Source organism: Somniosus microcephalus, unplaced genomic scaffold (genome assembly GCF_052327205.1).
Source record: "Somniosus microcephalus isolate GS21.2 unplaced genomic scaffold, FLI_Smic_1.0 scaffold558, whole genome shotgun sequence".
Lineage (NCBI taxonomy): Eukaryota > Metazoa > Chordata > Chondrichthyes > Squaliformes > Somniosidae > Somniosus > Somniosus microcephalus.
In genome coordinates, this window is record NW_028225745.1 from 151348 (window position 1) to 173487 (window position 22140).

The 22140-nt window shown below is 46.4% G+C and overlaps 1 protein-coding gene and 1 pseudogene across 2 annotated transcripts in view; both read left to right on the top strand.

Annotated features, from left to right (window-relative positions):
- Positions 1-21570, top strand: part of drc7 (dynein regulatory complex subunit 7) — a 166415-nt gene extending 144845 nt beyond the window's left edge. For both annotated transcript variants that reach the window (XM_085980801.1, XM_085980799.1), the window contains 3 exons: positions 11439-11633; positions 16651-16790; positions 21283-21570. In XM_085980801.1, the coding sequence (XP_085836927.1) occupies positions 11439-11633; positions 16651-16790; positions 21283-21373 (426 nt within the window). In that variant the 3' untranslated portion in view covers positions 21374-21570. The remainder of the gene's footprint in view (positions 1-11438; positions 11634-16650; positions 16791-21282) is intronic.
- On the top strand, positions 1518-3234 carry LOC147081477 (uncharacterized; annotated as a pseudogene).
- Positions 21571-22140: the final 570 nt, after the last annotated feature.

The following is a 22140-nucleotide window of genomic DNA, read 5'->3' on the forward strand; positions in this document are numbered from 1 at the left end:
CCTATCTTTTGCTTTTATCCCTGTTTCCCTTTCCTCTATCTCCCTGCTCAGGTTCCCAACCCCCCCCCCCCGCCAAACAGTGCTAGCAAACTCCCCACAAGGATATTTGTCCCGCTCTGGTTCAGGTGCAACCCATCCGACTTGTACACGTCCCACCTTCCCCAGAAGCAGGCCCAGTGATCCAGGAAACTAAAGCCCTCCCTCCTGCACCAACTCTTTAGCCACACATTCATCTGCTCTATCCTCCTATTCCTGTACTCACTAGCATGTGGCACCGAGAGTAATCCAGAGATTACAACCTTTGAGGTCCTACTCTTTAATCTGCTACCTAGCTCCCTAAATTCTTGCTGCAGGACCTCATCCCTCTTCCTACCTATGTCGTTGGTCCCAATGTGAACCACGACCTCTGCCTGTTCACCCTCCTCCTTCAGAATGCCCTGCAGCTGTTCAGTGACATCCTTGACCCTGGCACCAGGGAGGCAACAAACCATCCTGGAGTCACATCTACGGCCACAGAAACACCTATTTGTTCCCCTTACGATAGAATTCCCTACCACTATTGCTCTCCCACTGTTTTTCCTCCCTTCCTGAGCAGCAGAAGCACCCCTGGTGCCAGGAAGTTGGCTGCTGCTGCCTTCCCCTGGTGAGTCATCCCCCTCAACAGTATCCAAATTGGTATACCTGTTTGAAAGGGGGATGGCCACAGGGGTCCCCTGCACTACCTGCCTGCTTCTACTGCTCCGCCTGGTGGTCACCCATTTCCCTTCTGCCTGTGCAGCCCTACCCTGCGGCGTGACCAACTCATCAAACGTGTAATCCACAACCCTCTCAGCATCATGAATGCTCCACAACCCATCCATCCGCAGCTGCAGCGCCTCAATACGACCCGTTAGTAGCTGCAGCTGGATGCATTTCTGGCACACGTGGTCGTCAGGGACACTGGTAGCATCCCTGAATTCCCACATAGAGCAAGAGGAGCATAACACGGGGCTGGGCTCTCCTGGCATGACTTACCCCTTTAATTAATTAAAATTAATTCAATACCACCAGTTAAAGATATACTCTAGGGCGCTTATTTACCAACTGTCCCCACTACACCACAGAGACCCAAGAAAATATAAACTGCAGAAGTTAAGCTTGTAATGAAAAGGAGAAAGAAATACTCACCAACCAATCACTTACCTGCTTCCTGGTGACGTCACACTTGGATTACTTTTTACCTCTCTCCCAGGACCTGGATTGGTACGTCTCTGGTGCTCCCTCGCAGGTCCGCTGCCTCTCCGATCTCGGGGCTCTGGGCCTCGCTGCCTCGGGCTGCTCTTTAAGTAGCTCCGCCACCTCTGGTGCTCCCTCGCAGGTCCACTGCCTCTCCGATCTTGGGGCTCTGGGCCTCGCTGCCTCGGGCTGCTCTTTAAGTAGCTCCGCCGCCTCTGGTGCTCCCTCGCAGGTTCGCTGCCTCTCCGGTCTGCAACTCGTTTTAGTGATACCTCCCTGATGTACTGCTTGGGGATGTAAGGGCCCGCAGGGTGATACTGTTCCCTACTGATGGGAGGAAGAAACCTGTCGGTGGAACCAAGAAGGCATGGCTGGAGGTTGTCCATGAGGTCAGCAGCAGGAGTGCGGTGCCATGCTCCTGGATTCAATGCTGAAAGCTGTTTAATGACCTAAGCAGGGCAGAAAAGGTGAGTACAGCAGCACATTCACCTACACCCTGATGTGTATGATGCCAACCCCCTCACTCGGCCTTCTCAAGCCTCCTCCAGCACATCACTCCTCACAGCAACTTACCTGGCAGGTGCACCCATCCCTCTCTCTCTATGGACTTCCTCACATCCCCATCTGTCCATCCAGCACTGATACTCACCCTCATCTTAATGCAATGTCATGCCTCTCCCTCATAGTCACGCTCAAGAAATGCTCTCCATCCATCCGTTCAACACATGCCATTACTGTCATGGGTCTCTTCTTTCCCTCCTTGCAGGATAAGAGAGCACAGATCACGAGTGAGAGGCAGAGAACCAGAGGTGACCCTCCAGCCATCTTGCAACTGACAGCTGCAGAGGAAGAGGCGCTGGACATCAGTAGAGTCTCGGCGTGCTTGGCCAGCAGAGACAGGGGCCTCCCAGCTACCTGGTGAAAGAATTAAATATCACACAGCCACATGGCATACAACACTCACTCATGTTGACGTGATGTTAGCAGCGAGTGAAATATGATCATGTGCATAATGTTCACTTAAAACATTCTTACCTTGACAATTCTAATTCATGTCTTTAATCTCCCGCAGGGCCTTCAAGCATCCCGCCAGAGGCCAGGACGACTCCTCAGAGGAGGTCATTCCCTCTGAGGGTGCACCGTCACAGGACTCGTGCAGACCATGCACCAGTTCAGATACTCACGTGAGACCGGTAAGGAAGATAATTGGGGTTTCACCTGGTGACTCGCACATCACAAGTGGGCAAGAGCAGATTGTGGAGACAGGGACAGCAGTGGAGAGTCCGTGTCGGAGGCCGCAGGACGCTCCAAGCTCTGCTCAGCTGGACGCAGATGCTGTATCCCGGGGGCCGTCGACGAAGAGGATACTTCTGGAGCAGCAGCAGAGAATGTGCGATGTACTGCCAGGCGTTCCAGCCACACTGTGCACCATTGCAGAGAGATTGGAGGAGCCCGTCTCAAGAATGAGTGGCATGGTGTCTTTGTCCATGGAAAGAATGGCCACCTGCATGGAGCATCAAACACGGCAATCAAACGAGTGCATGCAGGCCCTCACCAATGGCTTGCACATTATGAATGCCACCTTAAATAGGATTGATGAAACCCTAGCCTTGGCTGTTCATCGCCCCACTGATCTGCAGCAAACTACTCTCCAGCTCATTGCTAGCAGGGAAGTGCAGGTGGGCCATGAGAGGGATAATGGTGGAAGGGGACTTGGAAGTGGGGACTCGGCTCAAAGGGCTTCCACTTATCACCCGTTGCCCCTTCACCCCCTCTTCAGTCAGTACCCAACATACTGCCTCATGCCCTGATGGCTGAATCTGTCCCTGCACAGGTGCTGTCTTTGGCGGGGTCCTCACGGGCTCCAAAACCCAGAGGACGTCGGCCAAGAGCATCTCTGCAGTCAAAGCAGGGATCTGAGCAGCCTGCTTCTACCTCTGCTGAAGCCACAGGGGTTGCACCATGTAGAAATGCTAGGAAAAGGAAGAGTAAGGATTTGTAGTTGCATAACGGTGTGCACATGGGTATGTTACACAATGTTAGATTGTTAACTTTGTTTTATTTTTGAGCCACGTAAAATATTATTTCTTTCCACCACTTTTCCATGTTGCCCATTTTTGGCTGCTGCCTGGAAAGTAGCCTTTTCACGTGTGAGACAAGAATTAACGCCATGCAATGGGGGTGCTGTGAAAGGGATGCTTGGTTGCTTGCAGGACTGCTTTTGTGTTTGGGAAATGTGGTGGGGATGGGGGGAAGTGGATTTTCCTCATGGCTGCCAGATGGGTGGACCGGTGGAACCTAATTGAATTTCCCAATAATAAGGGCATCCCGGGAAGCAACGTGCGCCGCTGCTGGAGCATTGGCCGCATCACGTTCTCCTCCTCCTCAGAATCATCTGAAGAGGCTCCGTGTCTGCACCTTTTTCCTCCTGAAGGTCCAAACCTCGCTGCTGCGCAATGTTGTGCAGAGCAAAGCACACCACAACCATTCTGGAGACCATGGATGATGTGTATTGAAGGGCACCTCCAGATCTGTTGAGGCACCTGAAGTGCATCTTCAGCATGCCGATGGCTTGCTAAATGACACATCTGGTTGCCATATGGCATTTATTGTAGTGCTGTTGGGCTTCATTGGTTGGGTTCCTCACGGGTGTCATCAGCCACGTTTTAAGTGGATATCCCTTGTCTCCAAGCAGCCAGCCGATAAGTCTGCTTCGAGGTACAAAGAGATCAGAGAGGATGGACTGGCGCAGGACGGAAGCATCATGGCAGCTGTCTAGGAATCTTGTGCACACCTGCATAAAGATCTTTACGTGGTTGCACATCTGCTGCATTTTGATGGAGTTGTGGTTGACAAATACTCCTGGGTGATCTGGGGGTGCCTTAATTGCCACATGTGTGCAGTCAGTGACATCCTGCACCTGTGGGAAGCCAGCCAGAGCCGCAAACCCGAGTGCCCACTCATTCTGACTGGCATCATCGATGACAAAGTTGACATAATTGGCTGCCATAGCAAATATGCCATCAGTCACCTATCTTATGCATTTGCGGGCCGCCGACTGCCAGATCTTGCAAATGTCTGCAGCAGAGCCTTGGAAGAAGCCAGAGGCAGAGAAGCTGAGGGCAGTGGTGGCTTTGATAGTCACTGGTAAAGCACAGCCACCAGGTCCACTTGGCAGCAGGTCTTCTTCCCGCAGGCTGAAAATGTCTGCCACCACCTGACACGAGACCCTGAGCCTCCTGAGACACCGGTGTTCCAACATGTCCAGGAAGCTCATCCTCTGCCTGTACACCCTGCGTTGTGGGTATGGCCTCCTGTGAGCTGCACCTCTCTGCTCATCCCCTCTCTCCTGTGGAGTGGCAGGTCTGTGAGGAGCAGACTGTTGCTGCTTGTGTTCCTGCTGCTGGTGCTATTGGTGGTGCTCTTCCTACTGCTGCTGGTAGTGCTGTTGATGCTGCTGGTCATCTTGGTCCTCATCTGAGGTCCAAAGTAAAACAGCATAAGGGGCACCAATGCTGATCTGATAGAGCACAGCTCCAAAGTGGAGATCAGATGTACAAACCTCCAAAGTTGTGAAAGTCACCTCTCAGCACAAGTACTGTGAACAAAGCCTTTCACCCAATCAGGCAAGAACGCAGCTGTGAAGTTTCAGTACTTATTGGAATATTTGCCGGTCATGTCTTCAGCCCCTCAATTGCTGCTGCATTCTCGCCTTGCTTTCTTTCACTGGCAAGTTCCATTAAGCCTAGGAAACCCGTGCATCCACAGTTAAATCCTAAACCCATGTTAATATTGCTGTTAATGAGTGATTAAAATATTGAAATTGACAACCCACCTCTCATAGAAACATAGAAGATAGGAGCAGGAGTAGGCCATTCGGCCCTTCGAGCCTGCTCTGCCATTCAATGAGATCATGGCTGATCATTCTAATTCAGTACACTGTCCCTGCCTTCTTCCCATATCCCTTGATCCCTTTAGCCTTAAGAAATATATCCAACTCCTTCTTGAATATATTTAATGAACTGGCCTCCACCGCCCTCTGTGGCAGATAATTCCACAGGTTCACCACTCTCTGGGTGAAGAAATTCCTCCTCATTTCAGTCCTAAATGTCCTACCCCTTATCCTTAGACTATGACCCCTGGTTCTGGACTCCCCGACCATCGGGGACATCCTTCCAGCATCTAGTCTGTCCAGGCCTGACAGAATTTTATAGGTTTCGATGAGATCCCCTCTCAATCTTCTAAACTCTAGTGAGTATAAGCCCAATTGACACAATCTCTCCTCATACGTCATTCCTGCCATCCCAGGTATCAGCCTGGTGAATCTTCGCTGCACTCCTTCCATGGCAAGTACGTCCTTCCTCAGATAAGGCGACCAAAACTGCACACAATACTCAAGGTGCGGTCTCACCAAGGCCCTGTACAACTGCAGCAAGACATCCTTGTTCCTATACTCGAACCCTCTTGCTACGAAGGCCAACATCCCATTTGCCTTCTTAACTGCCTGCTGCACCTGTATGCTTACCTTCAGCGACTGGTGCACAAGAACATCTAGGTCTCTTTGCACTTCCCCTTCTCCCAATCTATTGCCATTCAAATAATAATCTGCCTTCCTGTTTTTGCCACCAAAGTGGATAACCTCAGATTTATCCACATTATAGTGCATTTGCCATGTTTCTGCCCAATCACCTAACCTGTCCAAATCGTACTGGAGTTTCATGACATCCTCCTCGCAGCATACCCTCCCACCCAGCTTTGTGTCGTCTGCAAATTTGGAGATATTACATCCAATTCCCTCGTCCAGATCATTAATATATATTGTGAACAGCTGGGGTCCTAGGACCGATCCTTGCGGTACCCCACTAGTCACTGCCTGCCACTCGGAAAACGACCCATTTATTCCAACTCTTTGCTTTCTGTCCGCCAACCAGTTCTCTATCCAAGTCAATACCTTGCCCCCAATCCCAGGTGCCTTAATTTTGCACACTAATCTCTTATGCGGGACCTTAACGAAAGCCTTCTGAAAGTCCAAATACACCACATCCATTGGTTCTCCCTTATCTATTTTACCAGTTACATCCTCAAAAAATTCCAGTAGATTAGTCAAGCATGATTTACCTTTTGTAAATCCATGTTGACTTTGTCCGATCCTGTCACTGCTTTCCAAGTGCTCTGCTATTACATCTTTTATAATGGACTCTAGCATTTTCCCCACTACCGATGTCAGGCTTACCGGTCTATAATTCCCCGCTTTTCCTCTGCCACCTTTTTTGAATAGTGGGATAACATTAGCCTGAGGGGCTTTCTCGCACGCAGCCTAACTCGTTGCAGTTAAATGCGGAAGTCAGCGGGTTGGAGACATCTTCCCGACGCGCTGTCAATTTCTGTACTTTTAACTCTCCACCTGCTCCCAAACCCACGTGCTCCTGCAAGTTAAAATTCACCCCTAACACTCCCTTGCTGTGGTGACGGTTGAGCACGGGATGCCCTGATTCGAGTCTAACACTCCCTTGCTGTGGTGACGATTTTTAAAAAATTGTTGCATGATAGAATGCTGAGAATTACAGAACGTTTCATGAGCTCATTTACAGTGTTACGATCAGGCAGAGGCGATGTGATTATGGGGTGTAAAATAGTTCCTCGGGGAGTGTGTTTCTATGGTTACAGATTGAGCTTTCTACAATAATTGCTGTGGAAGGTGGTTCTGCGGAGAGTGTTCTCTTTAATCATGGCCTTGAGTGTGGCGATTTCAGTGGGTGATGAGGTTCTACTGGGAGTCTATTTACAATTGATTTAGACATTCCGAAACCCGGTTTTATTCATGGCTTCATAATCTGCTAACACTTCCAATGGGACTGTTTATGGAAAGGCTGAATTGCGAGGTGTTGATTTGGACCTGTGGTCGGATTACTATAGAATTTTTTTAGTGTGCATTAAGCATTAAAATTGCTTCATTTGATTTATTTGGTTTTGTATTTAAAACAGGCAATGATGCTGTAGATCACATTTTGTCAGTGCACTCCATCTAGAGCTTTACGTGTAAAATGGATTTTTTTTTTTTATTCGTTTATGGGATCTGGGCTTCACTGGCAAGGCCAACATTTATTGTCCATCCCTAGTTGCCCTTGAGAAGGTGGTGGTGAGCCGCCTTCTTGAACCGCGGCAGTCCGTGTGGTGATGGTACTCCCACAGTACTGTTAAGTAGGGAGTTCCAGGATTTTGACCCAGCGACGATGAAGGATCAGTGATATACTTCTAAGTCAGGATGGTGTGTGACTTGGAGGGGAACTTGGAGGTGGTGGTGTTCCTATGCGCCTGCTGCCCTTGTTCTTCTAGGTGGAAGTGGTCGCGGGTTTGGGAGGTGCTGCCGAAGAAGCCTTGGCGAGTTGCTGCAGTGCATCCTGTAGATGGTACACACTGCAGCCACGGTACGCCGGTAGTGGAGAGAGTTAATGTTTAAGGTGTTGGATGGGGTGCCAATCAAGCGGGCTGCTTTGTCCTGGATGGTGTCGAGCTCGTTGAGTGTTGTTGGAGCTGCACTCATCCAGGCAAGTGGAGAGTATTCCATCACACTCCTTACTTGTGCCTTGTAGATGGTGGAAAGGCTTTGGGGAATCAGGAGGTGAGACACTCACCGCAGAATACCTAGCCTCTGACCTGCTCTTGTTGCCACAGTATTTATATGGCTAGTCCAGTTAAGTTTCTGGTTAATGGTGACTCCCAGGATGTTGATAGTGGGGAATTCAGCAATGGTAATGCCATTGAATGTCAAGGGGAGGTGGTTAGACTCTCACTTGTTGGAGATAGTCATTGCCTGGTACTTCTGTGACAGGAATGTTACCTGCCACTTATCAGCGCAAGCGTGAACGTCGTACAGGTCTTGTTGCATACGGGCATGGACTGCTTCATTATTAGAGGATTTGTGAATGGCGCTGAAGACTGTGCAGTCATCAGCGAACATCCCCATTTCTGACATTATGTTGAAGGGAAGGTCATTGATGAAGCAGCTGAAGATGGTTGGGCCTAGGGCACTGCCCTGAGAAACTCCTGCAGCAATGTCCTGGGGCTGTGATGATTGACCTTCAACCACCACAATCTTATAAATGATCCATCCATTTACAATTCCAGCTGCTAAATATTTCTTTTCCCAATCATCTGTGGTGGGTTGTATATTCAGGATTTTCTCCCTAATTTTATTTTCTCCTCTCGTGAGAGTAGCAGGATACGGTTCCATAGGCACCAGTAGCCGTCGCTGCCTCAGGAAAGTATCCGCTCCTTATGGGGTCAGTGCGAGACAATATTGGCCCAGAAATTCGGGTCGGAGGCTTCCCGCGGGTGCAAGCCCCCGACCTGCACTTACCTAGCGCGCCAGCCGCTGAGCTGTGGGCCCGCGTGGGATTCCGATCCTGGGCCTGCTCCAACTGCCGGCGCGCAGTGCTTGTGTATCCCAGGGGCGCAGTTAGTTCGAAGCGTCTCCTGGGATCCCGTGGGCCATGGAGAGCCAATGGTAGCAGGGAATCTGTATTCATAGATTTGACAGGAAGATCTGTCAAATCTATGAATACAATTCAGCCCCAAAACATAACTAAAACTTCAAATAATTTTTTTTTAAAACATCACATTTTTAAAATAACTATAAATTACATAAAATAACTATTTTAAACAATAATTTAAATTTTTGAAAAAATTAATTACAGTTTCTAATGGGGCTAAAAATAAACTTACCTTTCTTTAAAGTATTTAAAAATAATAAACCTGTGGAAAAAATGTTTTAATTTTACTTAATTCACCACTTATCTTGTTATAAGCAGGCCTTGCGACTGCTTTTTAGAAGCGTAGCTCCTGGAGACTTACCCTCCGGGAAAAACCTGCAAAAAAAACGGAAGTTCCAGGCGTACGTGCTGCCTCTCCTCCTTCGACCTGTGAACCCCTTCCTTTAAGGGAACAGAAGTTCCGGTTTCCCACGCATGCGCAGTGCATGCACGAAACCGGCACTTTCGTTGGGCCTACGCGTGAGTACCCAGCGCGTACACAAAGCTGGGTGGGCATGTGTGCTGTGAGGAGGATGCAGAGAAACTCCAGTACGATTTGGATAGGTTGGGCGATTGGGCAGATGCATGGCAGATGCAGTACAATGTGGATAAATGCGAGGTTATTCACTTTGGTGGCAAAAACAGGAAGGCAGATTATTATCTGAACAGCAATAGATTGGGAAAAGGGGAAGTGCAACGAGACCTGGGTGTTCTTGTGCACCAGTCGCTGAAGGTAAGCATGCAGGTGCAGCAGGCGGTTAACAAGGCAAATGGTATGCTGGCCTTCATAGCGAGAGGATTCGAGTACAGGAGCAAGGATGTCTTGCTGCAGTTGTACAGGGACTTGGTGAGACCACACCTTGAGTATTGTGTGCAGTTTTGGTCGCCTTATCTGAGGAAGGATGTTCTTGCCATGGAGGGAGTGTAGCGAAGATTCACCAGACTGATACCTGGGATGGCAGGAATGACGTATGGAGAGAGATTGGGTCGATTAGGCTTATATTCGCTAGAGTTTAGAAGAATGAGAGGGGATCTCATTGAAACTTATAAAATTCTAACAGGACTAGACAGACTAGATGCAAGAAGGATGTTCCCGATGGCAGGGGAGTCCAGAACCAGTGGTCACAGTCTAAGGATAAGGGGTAAGCCATTTAGGACTGAGATGAGGAGGAATTTCTTCACCCAGAGAGTGGTGAACCGGTGGAATTCACTACCACAGAAGACAGTTGAGGCCAATTCATTAAATATATTCAAGAAGGAGTTAGATATATTTCTTAAGGCTAAGGGGATCAAGGGATATGGGGAGAATGCAGGGGCAGGGTACTGAATTTGGATGATTAGCGATGATCGCATTGAATGGTGGAGCAGGCTTGAGGGGCCGAATGGCCTACTCCTGCTCCTATCACCTATGTTTCTATGTTTACTCACCTGTGGGGACCCAAAGTTCTGGCCCATTGTATGTTGGCAGGCAATTCAACATGGATGGGGGGGCTTCACAACCGAGCCTGATCGTGTCCTCATCCAGTGTTCACATGTGCACTTTTCAGCAGCAGTCACTAGATTGCAGTCAGGATTATTCCTCTCGCCCAAGGCTCCAAACCCAATTGCATCATTCCTATTACTGCTCTGGCTGAGGTCAGCTAACTCCGTATAGACTGGGGACTGACTCTAGCACCTTCCTGGTCTCTGTGGCTTAGTACTAAATTGGGTGATGATTTTCTTTCACCTATAGGGAAGATTGTGGTGTCACAGTGACTGTGAAACGCCGTAGGCACTGTGGTGGCAGTTGACTGATGATGGGATTATCGGGCAGATTGCCAACTGGTTACCCATCCATTCACCGACAGGATTATCTGTCTTGGGAGCTCCTGATCAGCTGATACATTCCAGAATCACTGGAAATGCCACAGCCTCTGGACAAATCTGCTGATGGGACTGATCTAGTTATCCAAAAAAGGATAGAATATCAGGTGTGCTTTATGATTCACACTGCTGGACAGGTTCCAAGAAAAAGATAGACAATCCTTCTACCAACTTTAGCCTCCAAACCTTTTCTCCATTCGTCATTTTATTTTCTCTGCTTTCAGTCAGTGCTCTTCTCAACTTTCCTTTCTTGTATTAAGCTTTCAATATGTCAACTTACATGCTCTAGCTCCTTCTCAAATCCTTCCTACTGTGTTGAATCGTGCCTATTCATACAGTCTCCTTCTTGAACTCATTATTTAACGAGACCTCCTTATCTCCCTTCATCTTTTCTTCCTGCAGTTTTCAGGCTTTTAAAACCCATGCTTGCCATTGCTTGCTTGCCACTTCCTGATTCGCCCTGGCCTTCCTCTTACTGTATTTGTCTCTTGTTGATGTCGTGCCTTCTTCACCTTTTCTCAGTTGCAGTTGACGAAAAAGTTGGCTCCACGGGAACAATGTTGATTAGTATTAACCACAGTGATGAGACACGGGGTAATTGCCAACATTGCTACCTGGGCAAGTAACCTGATGGGGCAGATCGCCTGGCCTTTATAAAACCCATCCAACGTTCACTCCATTGATTTCAATGGCAATAGAAATGGTGCGGGTTCTACAATGGACCATCTGGATCCATCAGCTGCCCAGGCAGTGAAGTTGAAAATGACCCCATACTGTTTTCAAATGATATCAGCCATTTACTACCATGCCAACCATTTTGTTCCTCAGATGCAGTTGGAGGAGGAACAGCAGCTGCGGCGTGCCGAGGAGGAGCTTGATTACCTCGCACCCTTCCTCGCCCGGCTTGGACAGCCCAAAAGAATTACAAAGAAAGTAGCCCTTCTGCTCAGGAACGACTGCCTGATGGACATGAAGCAGAGGCTGATCGATAAAGCCAATCTCATCCAAAGCCGGTTTGAGAAGGTATTGAACATCCTTCTACGCTCAGCATTATTCACTCTCGACCGCCACAATCCCACCCAGTTTTGCTTGAAAGGCAGAGTGTTCCACCAAGCTATCCTGCAGAGTGATGGGAGGCAGGCTTGTAGCTGCATATCCCATGTGGTGAGCTCCTGATTTCCATCATGTGAGTCCAAGGACTTTCACTTGCTGCATGGAAGCTGTGACAGCTCTGACTCTGAACGGCATTCCCTTACTTTCTTTTGCTGGAGAGCAGGAAATGAAAGGGAACACCACTGAATTTCCAGCTCCGTGATAATGGAGGGACAGAGGCACACGGAGAAGGCTACAAGTGAAAGGAAAGTAGACTGCAAATACCCTCAGAGCCCATTAAAAGTACTATAACAACTTGCCTTTATATTAGCGCCTTTAACGTAGCAAAAATTCCCAAGGAGGATTAGCACTAACCAAGGGTTGAAGCTGACTTTAAAGCTCACTATTGCATTAGATTATCAGTGTCAGGATTTCTTGATTTTATTTCTTTATTTAATTTAACTTTCTTCCCAAACCGTGCGCTAATCTGCAGCCACAAAGGGTAGCTAACCTATGCGCAGGCGTTCACCCCGATCTGGCTGAGACCAGGCACTTATCGTGTAGGAAGTTATATGTACAAAATCATATCCTACCACCCTGTAGCGTAGTGCATTGGAGCACCAGCGTACTGTGTCACAAGGCCGTGGTAATATTTTCTCTCTGTTTTCTGTGCTCCCATCCTGAAAGTGTTACCTCTTGCAGGAGTGCCATGGACATTACCCACCTCCGTGAACACTGCCCACCTCCGTGAACATAGAATCATAGAATGGTTACAGCACAGAAGGAGGCCATTCGGCTTGTCGAGCCCATGCGGGCTCTCTGCAAGAGCACTTCAGCTAGTCCCACTCTCCTGTCCTTACCCCGTAGCCCTGCAAATGTTTTTCCTTCAGGTACTTATCCAATTCCCTTTTGAAAGCCGTGATTGAATCTGCCTCCACCACCCTTTCAGGCAGTGCATTCCAGATCCTAACCACTGACTGCGTAAAAAAGTTTTTCCTCATGTTGTCTTTGGTTCTTCTGCCAATTACCTTAAATCTGTGTCCTCTGGTTCTCGACCCTTCCGCCAATAGGAACAGTTTCTCTCTATCTACTCTGCCTGGACCCCTCATGATTTTGAACACCTCTGTCAAATCTCCTCTCAACCTTCTCTGCTCTAAGCAGAAGCTTCTCCAGTCTAACCACATAATTGAAGTCTCTCATCCCTGGAATCATTCTTGTAAATCGTTTCTGCACTCTCTCGAAAGCCTTCACAACCTTTCTAAAGTGTAGGGGGGGCATCTATTAACTGGTTTAAGGTAATTTACCTGGTCTTGCAGCCTTTGCCTGCACTCTGACCAATTCCAATCTTTTACCTGGTTTACGATACTTCACCTGGTCAGGCAGCCTTGCTGCTACACTGTAAACCAATATCCAATAAACCAATTTTCAAACAGCGGTTTCGAATCGCTACCCCACCTTCCAGTTCTGACTGAAGGACTTATAATTAACGATATTAAAATGGACAAATGGTCTGGATGAGAGAAAAATCAAGCTTTATTAACTAAAAGAAACTATACCACACGAACACAGTAATTACAGTAAAATTGCTTAAATGGAGGAAGGCAGATGGCAAAAACGAGGGGTAAGTGGCTACAATGTTGATTTAACAATCTTAGCAATACCCCCTTAATTACCACCCTGAACTCCTTACTAGGTTGCCTTGCTGAGGAGTCAGAAACCTGCTCACCTGGGGTCCAGCGAAGTAAGAGCTAAGAGAGAGATAGCTTCTCAGGAGCTATCTTTTATACCTGGAGAAGTCTGTCTGCAAAATTCACACCCAAAGTTCCAATATACAAGAGAAACGCTGATGATTGGTTGATTCAAAGTGGTTGGAATGGGTTAATGTGTCTGCACTGTGGGGCCAAAATGTTCCCGCCCACATCCAGAGCTCACCTGGGCTAAAACAAAAGGGATGCAACTGCCTCATTGTCCAGAATGATGGGTGCTTCAAAAACCCATTCAATTCCTAAACTGTTGTATAAAAAATCCGTCTCATGGTTTCAGTATCTCATTGTGAGTGCTTTGAATGGCTGTGTAAACAGAAGCAGTTTCAATCGATTGTCCTGCAGTTAGTCTCAAGTGGGCTAATCTCTTATGTCAATAAACAACTTCAAGTGCTCCTGAAGGGAACCTCCCTTTGATTGGCAGGTCTTTGACTGCCACTGTATCCTCCCACTTTTTCACAGACAACTCGAGCTGCTTCTTTTTTCAAGCCCCATTGTTCTTGGCCAATGCTTTCTGTGGCCATTTTAAACCCTTTTGTGATTGCCCAAACTCCAGGGAACAATTTTATTAATAAAAGTACTGTCTTAAGGTGTGTGAATATTTTCCACAGAGATCCATGAGTCCGGTGTTGTCCACGTTCTTTCCATCTCAGAGCAGTCTTTTGCAGTTCTAGGCACATTTTAAAACATTGTAGACAAGTCACATCACCCAATTCTTCGTCCACAACGTGGACCAATATTTTCAATCTTCAGGGAAAAATAGGGGAATTTTGCAAAACCCCTACAAAAGTGCAGTGCCCAGAATTGGACACAATATTCTAGTTGAGGCCAAGCCAGTGTTTTATAAAGGTTCATCATAACTTGCTTGCTTTTGTACTCCATGCCTCTATTTATGAAGCCCAGGATCCTGTATGCTTTTTTAACTGCTTTTTCAACCTGCCCTGCCACCTTCAACGATTTGTGCACATATATTCCCAGGTCTCTCTCTTCATGCACGCCCTTTAGGATTGTACCCTTTAGTTTATATTACCTCTCCTCGTTCTTCTTACCAAAATGTATCACTTCGCACTTTCCTGCGTTAAATTTCATCTGCCACATGTCTACCCATTTCACCAACCTGTCTATGTCCTCTTGAAGTCTAACACTATCCTCCTCACTGTTCACTATACCTCCAAGTTTTGTGTCATCTGCAAATTTTAAAATTGTGCCCTGCACACCCATGTCTAAAATCAGGCCTATTACCTACTTCCTCTCTGCTGCCACCTCTGGCGGTTATCTGTTTTATATGATACAGATTTCACATCGTCATCAATACAGAAATGCTTCTCTAAATTTCTGGGAGTGAAGGGAATTAATTCTCCTTCCACCCCATGCTTCCACCTACACCTTTAGGTGTTAGCCATGGCTCAGTGGTAGCTCTGAGGCAGAAGGTTGTCGGTTCAAGTCCCACTCCAGAGACTTGAGCACAAAATCCAGGCTGACACCCCAGTGCAGTACTGAGGGAGTGCTGCACTGTCAGAGGTGCTGTCTTTTGGATGAAACGTTACACCAAGGCCCCATCTGCCCTCTCGGGTGGATGTAAAAGTTCCCATGGCACTATTCCAAGAAGAGCAAGGAGTTCTCCTGAGATAAGGAGAAATTTCTTCAGTCAGAAACTAAAAGGTCGGCATAAAAATATTTACTGAACTTTTTTTTAAAGTCAAATGTTAATCTTTGGAATTCTCTACCCTAGAGTGCTGTGGATACTCAGTTGTTGAGTATAATCAAGACTTAGATCGATTGATTTTTGGACATCAAGGGATATGGGAATAGGGCGGGAAAGTGGAGTTGAGGTAGAAGATCAGCCATGATCTTATTGAATGGTGGAGCAGGCTCGAGGGGCCAAATGGCCTACTCCTGCTCCTATTTCTTATGTGTCCTTGCCCATATTTGTCCCTCAACCAACATCACTAAAACAGATAATCTGGTCGTTATCGCATTGCTGTTTGTGGGATCCTGCTGTGCACAAATTGCTGCTATGGTTCCTACATTACAACAGTGACTACACTTCAAACGTACTTCATTGGTTGTAAAGCGCTTTGGGACATCCAGAGGTCATGAAAGGTACTATATAAATTCAAGTCTTTATTTCTTATTTCCCCCCTTTCCTCTAACCACCTCTTGCTGCTCCTGCGCCCCACCCTGAGGTGTCATTGAAGGGCAGCACGTAAATAGGGAATGAGGGGAATGAAAGAATAGATCCATCAAGAACCCCAGAGATTATGCTGTGGGGGAGAGAAGATGACACCATTGCTGGAGAAGTGTTAGGAATGGAAATATGCCAGGGCAATCCCATGGAACTGGATGAGAAAGGAGAGCCATTGGCGGAGGATGGTATAATAAACTGTATTGAATGCTATGCAAAAATTAAGAAAGATAAGGAGGGATAATGCACTATGGTCACAGTCACAGAGAATGTCATTCATGACTTTGGCCAGTTTCAGCACTGTGAGAAGGGCAGAGAGTCAAACAGGGTGTTTCAGGCGAGATGATCTTCGAGCTGGGAGGTGACGTGCTGGAGACCCTTGGAGAGGAAAGGAAGGTTGGAGATGGGGCGGTAGTTGGGAGAGGATTTTTTTTTTGAGGAATGGGAGGTGATGATGCCAGTTTTGAAGAGTGAAGGAACGGTGCCTGGAAACCAGTGCGTGCCAGCTAGCGTGCAAGGTGAGTTAAAAGGTCATTGCAGGTTCAAGCTCCATTGCGAATTTGAGCACATAATCTCAGCTGACACTTCCGTGCAGTACTGCGGGAGTGCTGCATGTCAGAGGTGCCGTCTTTTGGATGAGATGTTAAATGGAGGCCCTGTCAGCCTGCACTTCAAACGTAATCTATTGGCGGTATAATACTTTGGTACATGTGATAACGTACGATCAAATGCAAGTTCTTTTAGGGCTGTCTGGAGAGGCAGCACCCATTGCCTCCCATCAGTCACATCACTGCAGCGATACAGAGGCAAGAAGATATGGCAGGCCTCCATGGAGGTGGGCTGTTTGACTTTTTTTTTTTTAAAGTTCAGTAAATATTTTTATGCCTACCTTTTAGTTTCAGTAGACAAGGAACAAAGTGTAGTCCAACTAGACTTTGCTTCCCCTGTGAGAGCCACGTTCAAGATGGCTGCTTAACTTTTTCATGCTCTTTCTTTCTAGGAGGCCATGGAGCTGCAGAATAAACAACAATGGTACCAGCAGAACCAGATATCCATGACCAAGGAAGATGAACAGGCCTACTTGTCCTACTGCTCTGAGGCTATGTTCCGTATCCACATCCTTGAAATGCGCCTCAACAAGTAAGGATTCTCATTCCACTTCTAATTGTGGAATCTTTAATGTTTGTTCCCTCCTTCCTCTCCTGACGATGCTAACTTGCTGGGGTAGAGTTGCATTGATACTATCGGCTCTCCAGAATCTCCACCAAGTCTGCGTGTGTCCATCAATGAGGATCAGCAGGCTAGTTGACCACGTTGGGCACAGAAGCCGAGTCTGATCCCTGCCTTTGTGCAAAATCCACGCGTGCACTTTCTAGCTGGGGGTCACTGGACAATGATCAAAAGTGGAAACCCCGGCTGATTTGCTACTATTTGGCTGGACCCTCTACCATTGGCCTGGCTGAGATCAGCTGACTCTGCACAGACTAGGGATTGGCCCCTGTGGCTCAGATACACACTGGGCCGTGCGCTTCATAATGGAGTCACCAGGAGGTCTGCTTTCTATTCCTTTTGAATCATTAATAAGCTGGGCAGAGTGAGTACATATCTTATAGAGTCATATCCATCACCACTCTCTACAGGCAACTTAAGCAGGTTTAAATAGGGATGTTACCTACATAATTAAAAGTCCTGCTTCCAGTGTGTGTACTTCACATCACACCATTCACATGAAAATGTCATACTTCAGGTGCCACACCTCTGTAAAGGAAAGATGAATGATTTGGTCACTTAACAGAGAAGTTTTAATTTCAGTCAGTCAAATATTGACTAAATGTAGATGACTCAAAAGCAGATTAATCTAATAGGTTTACATACCAGAGACCAAAAATGAAACAATTCAGAACAAAATGGCTTATTCTTATTCATAGACCTGGCCTAATGCCCGTGGCCCAGCTACGTACTCTGACCTGCTTGTAATCCCCATCTCCCTTCGTTGCTCCCAGCACCTACCTTTTCCCACCCCTCTCAGTACTTTCAGTCCCTGTCTTGTTTAAATCCTTGGCATTGATGTCATAATTTGTTTTGGAAGAATTATATTGCCTGCCTTATAGTGTGAGGGAGCTCAATTAACAGATGCAGAGATACCAGGTTAGATCAATCCTAGCAGCATTTAGATATAACAGTGCCTGACAATATATTGTTTCTTTATTTGGGCAGTGATTCAACTTTAGCTGATGTCACTGTCTTGTCACATTTTACAGTGATTTAATCATAGGTACAGTAGTTACCACTCAAAGGGATATTGAATTAGCATCAAACACAGCTAATTTCAAATTTCTGCCACAAAAGTAACGTCAGCATGGTTTAGTTAGTTACACTCTGAATGCTGTACTGTTGGAGATGCCATTCTTCAGATGAGATGTTAAGCTGAGGCCCATCTGCCTGTTCCAGTGGGTGTTAAAGATCCCTTGACACTTTTTGAAGAAGAGCAGGGTTTCTCCTGGTGTCCCGTCCAACATTCCTCCCTCGACTAACATTACCAAAAATAGATAAAAATAGATTTAAAAAAAACAGCCATGGATAAAACTAAAGGAAAATCATACAAAAATGCAAAAAATAGCACAAATCCTGGTGAATGGGAAAGATACAAAGAACAGCAACAGGTCACAAAACAGATAGTAAGGGCCACAAAAAGGAGTATGAAAAGAAAGTTGCAAGGGATATCAAAATCAATACAGAAGTTTTACAGTTACATTAGGAAAAAGAGGGTGGTCAGGAGCAATGTTGGCCCCTTAAAAACTGAAAGTGGTGATATTGTCAATGATAACAAGGAAATGACGGACATGTCGAATAATTACTTTGTGTCCATATTTACAGTAGAGGATGAGGATAGCATGCCAGAAATCCCAAGGAAAGTAATATTGAATCAGGGACAGGGACTCAATAAAATTAACGTAAGCAAAATAACAGTAATGAAGAAAATAATGGCACTAAAGAATGACAAACCCCCAGGACCAGATGGTTTCCATCCCAGGATTTTAAAGGAAGTAGGTGAGCACGTTGCAGATGCCCTAACCATAATCTTCCAAAGTTCTCTCGCTTCAGGAATGGTTCCTTTAGATTGGAAAATTGCCCATGTCACTCCACTATTTAAGAATGGTGAGAGGGAAACCAGGGAATTATAGACCAGTTAGCCTAAAATCTGATGTTGGGAAATTACTAGTGTCTATAATTAAAGATAGGGTGACTGAACACTTCAAAAATTTTCAGTTGATCAGAGAGAGCCAGCATGGATTTGTGAAAGGTAGGTCATGCCTGACAAACCTGAGTGAATTTTTTGAGGAGGTGACTAAAGTAGTGGACAGGGGAATTTCTATGGATGTTATTTATATGGACTTCCAGAAGGCATTTGATAAAGTCCCACATAAGAGACTGTTAACTAAGGTAGAAGTGCACGGAATTGAAGACAAATTATTGACCTGGTTAGGAAATTGGCTGAGCGGCAGGAGTCAGAGAGTAGGGGTAATGGGCAGGTTCTCTAATTGGCAAGATGTGACTAGTGGTGTCCTGCAGGCATCTGTGTTGGGGCCTCAACTGTTCACAGTATTTATTAATGACTTAGATGATGGCATAGAAAGCCATATATCCAAATTTGCCAATGACACAAAGATATGCGGCATTGAAGGTAGTGTAGATGAAAGCATAAAATTACAAAGGGATAATAATAGATTAAGTGAATGGGCAAAACTGTGGCAAATGGATTTCAATGTAGGCAAATGTGAGGTCATCCACTTTGGACCTAGAAAGGATAGAACAGGGTACTTTCTAAATGGTGAAAAGCTAAAAACAGTGGAGGACCAAAGAGACTTGGGGGTCCAGGTATATAGATCATTAAAATGTCATGAACAGGTACAGAAAATAATCAAATGGAATGCTGGTCTTTATATCTAGAGGATTAGAATACAAGGGGGTAGAAGTTATGAGGCAGCTATACAAAACCCGGGTTAGACCACACCTGGAGTACTATGAGCAGTTCTGGGCACCACACCTCAAGAAGGATATATTGGCCTTGGAGGGAGTGCAGCGAAGGTTTACCAGAATGATACCTGGACTCCAAGGGTTAAATTACAAGGAGTGATTACACAAATTAGGGTTGTATTCCTTAGAATTTAGAAGGTTAAGGGGTGATCTGATTGAAGTTTTCAACATTTTAAGGGAAACGGATAGAGTAGATGGAGAGAAACTATTTCCGCTGGTTGGGGGAATTCTAGGACTAGGGGGCACAGTCTAAAGATTAGAGCCAAACCCTTTAGGAGTGAAATTAGGAAACACTTCTGCACACAAAGGGTGGTAGAAGTTTGGAACTCTCTTCCGCAAATGGCAATTGATGCTAGATCAATTGTTAATTTTAAAACTGAGATTGATAGATTTTTGTTAACCAAAGGTATTAAGGAATATGGGCCAAAGGCGGGTATTGGGAGTTAGGTCGCAGATCAGCCATGATCTCATTGAATGGCGGAAGATGCTCAAGAGGCTGAATGGCCTACTCCTGTTCCTATGTTCCTAGTCATTTATCTCTTTGCTGCATCTGCCTCCCTACATAACTCAGTCACTGTACTTCATTCTTTCAATGTGAAGTTGGGACACTTCTGAGAGACATGATAGAAATACAACTCTTCCCTTTTTTCACAATTTACTGAATTAACACAGCTATTATGAGGCTAATTGAAAGAGTTGGATAGTGCTCTCAGTTATCAGGATCCTTTCTGTTCCTGTTCTGGATGATCTATTTCTATTTCCTGCATTGTATTTTGTAGGCAAACATTTCCTGTTCATGCAGTTAAGGGATGTCGGTGCTGGGCAGTGGCGCACTTTCCCACTTTGGGTACTTGGTGTCTGGCAATACCTCAAATTTAAAATTCTCATCCTTGTGTTCAAATTGCTCCATGGCCTCGCCCCTTCCTACCTCTGTAACCTCCTCCAGCCCTACAACACTGCGTGATCTCTGCGCTCCTCCAATCTTGCGCATCCCCAATTTTTATCACCCCACCATTGGCGGCCATGCTTTCAACTACCTAGTCCCCAAGTTCTGGAATTCCCTCTGTAAACCTCTTTGTCTCTCTCTCCTCCTTTAAGTCACTCCTTAAAACCTACCTCTTTGACCAAGCTTTTAGTCACCTGCCCGAAAATCTCTTAATGTGGCTCGCTGTCAAATTTTGTTTGATAACACTCCTGTGAAGCCCCTTGGGACGTTTTACTACGTTAAAGCCGCTATATAAATACAAGTTGTTGTTGTTAGAACTCCATTTCCCACACCAGTCATGCTGATGTAAGATTGTCAAGTCAGTGTCAATTTGTGCCATGTTATGAACTGATTCGTGCTGTGGGCCTACACCTACTGGGAACTGGGTTGAAACTGCCCAAATATCATTTCATGTTGGGTCCTTATAGCCAATGGTGAGAGGAGTCTTCTATCCTATCAATTTGGGCTGGATTTGAAGCTGACTCTGAGGTGATCAGACAGTATACTAATCCATTCCCCATGATTTAAGAATGAAATCCCCATTGTTAATTAGATTCCTTCCACCTTCCAGTACTGAGGTTAATACTATAACCCTTGACATGTTCACAGGCACAAAGAGACAGCACCAATCAAGTACCTAGCCCTCGAAGACAAGCTCTGCAAGGACACGCGGTTGGCCAAGAAATTAAAGGAATGTTGAACATATGGAACTGTCCATCACAGTAGAAACCAGTACCCAGAGAAAATGATTTGATGTGCAGGAATGCTTTTGCTATTCCACACACACACATTCAAAATCAAAAGAAGAGGTTTCACATGAATACTTTGCATCTACAACAGTTTATGATTTAAGTATGTCCATTGGCATATTTTATGTAATAAAGTTCTGAAATGCGATCAGCCTGTGTATTGTTCAGGTGAAGGATGCCAGGTGATGAGACTCAAATTTCCCTCACTCAACTGACGTATACAAATACCAGCTGGAGTGCCTGGTGGTGCCGAGGGTTTTTTGAGGGCATGTTGTTGTTGGAAGAGAGAGAGAGAGAGAGAGAGAGACTGGGGGGGGAGAGGGTTTTTTGAGGGCATGTTGTTGTTGGAAGAGAGAGAGAGAGAGACTGGGGGGAGAGGAGAGAGAGACTGGGGGGAGAGAGACTGGGGGGAGAGAGACTGGGGGGAGAGAGAGAGAGAGAGAGAGAGTGGGGGGAGAGAGAGAGAGAGAGAGAGAGAGTGGGGGGAGAGAGAGAGAGAGAGAGAGTGGGGGGAGAGAGAGAGAGAGAGAGAGAGTGGGGGAGAGAGAGAGAGAGAGACTGGGGGGGAGAGAGAGAGAGACTGGGGGGAGAGAGAGAGAGAGACACTGGGGGGAGAGAGAGAGAGACACGGGGGAGAGAGAGAGAGAGAGACTGGGGGAGAGAGAGAGAGAGACTGGGGGGAGAGAGAGAGAGAGACTGGGGGGAGAGAGAGAGAGAG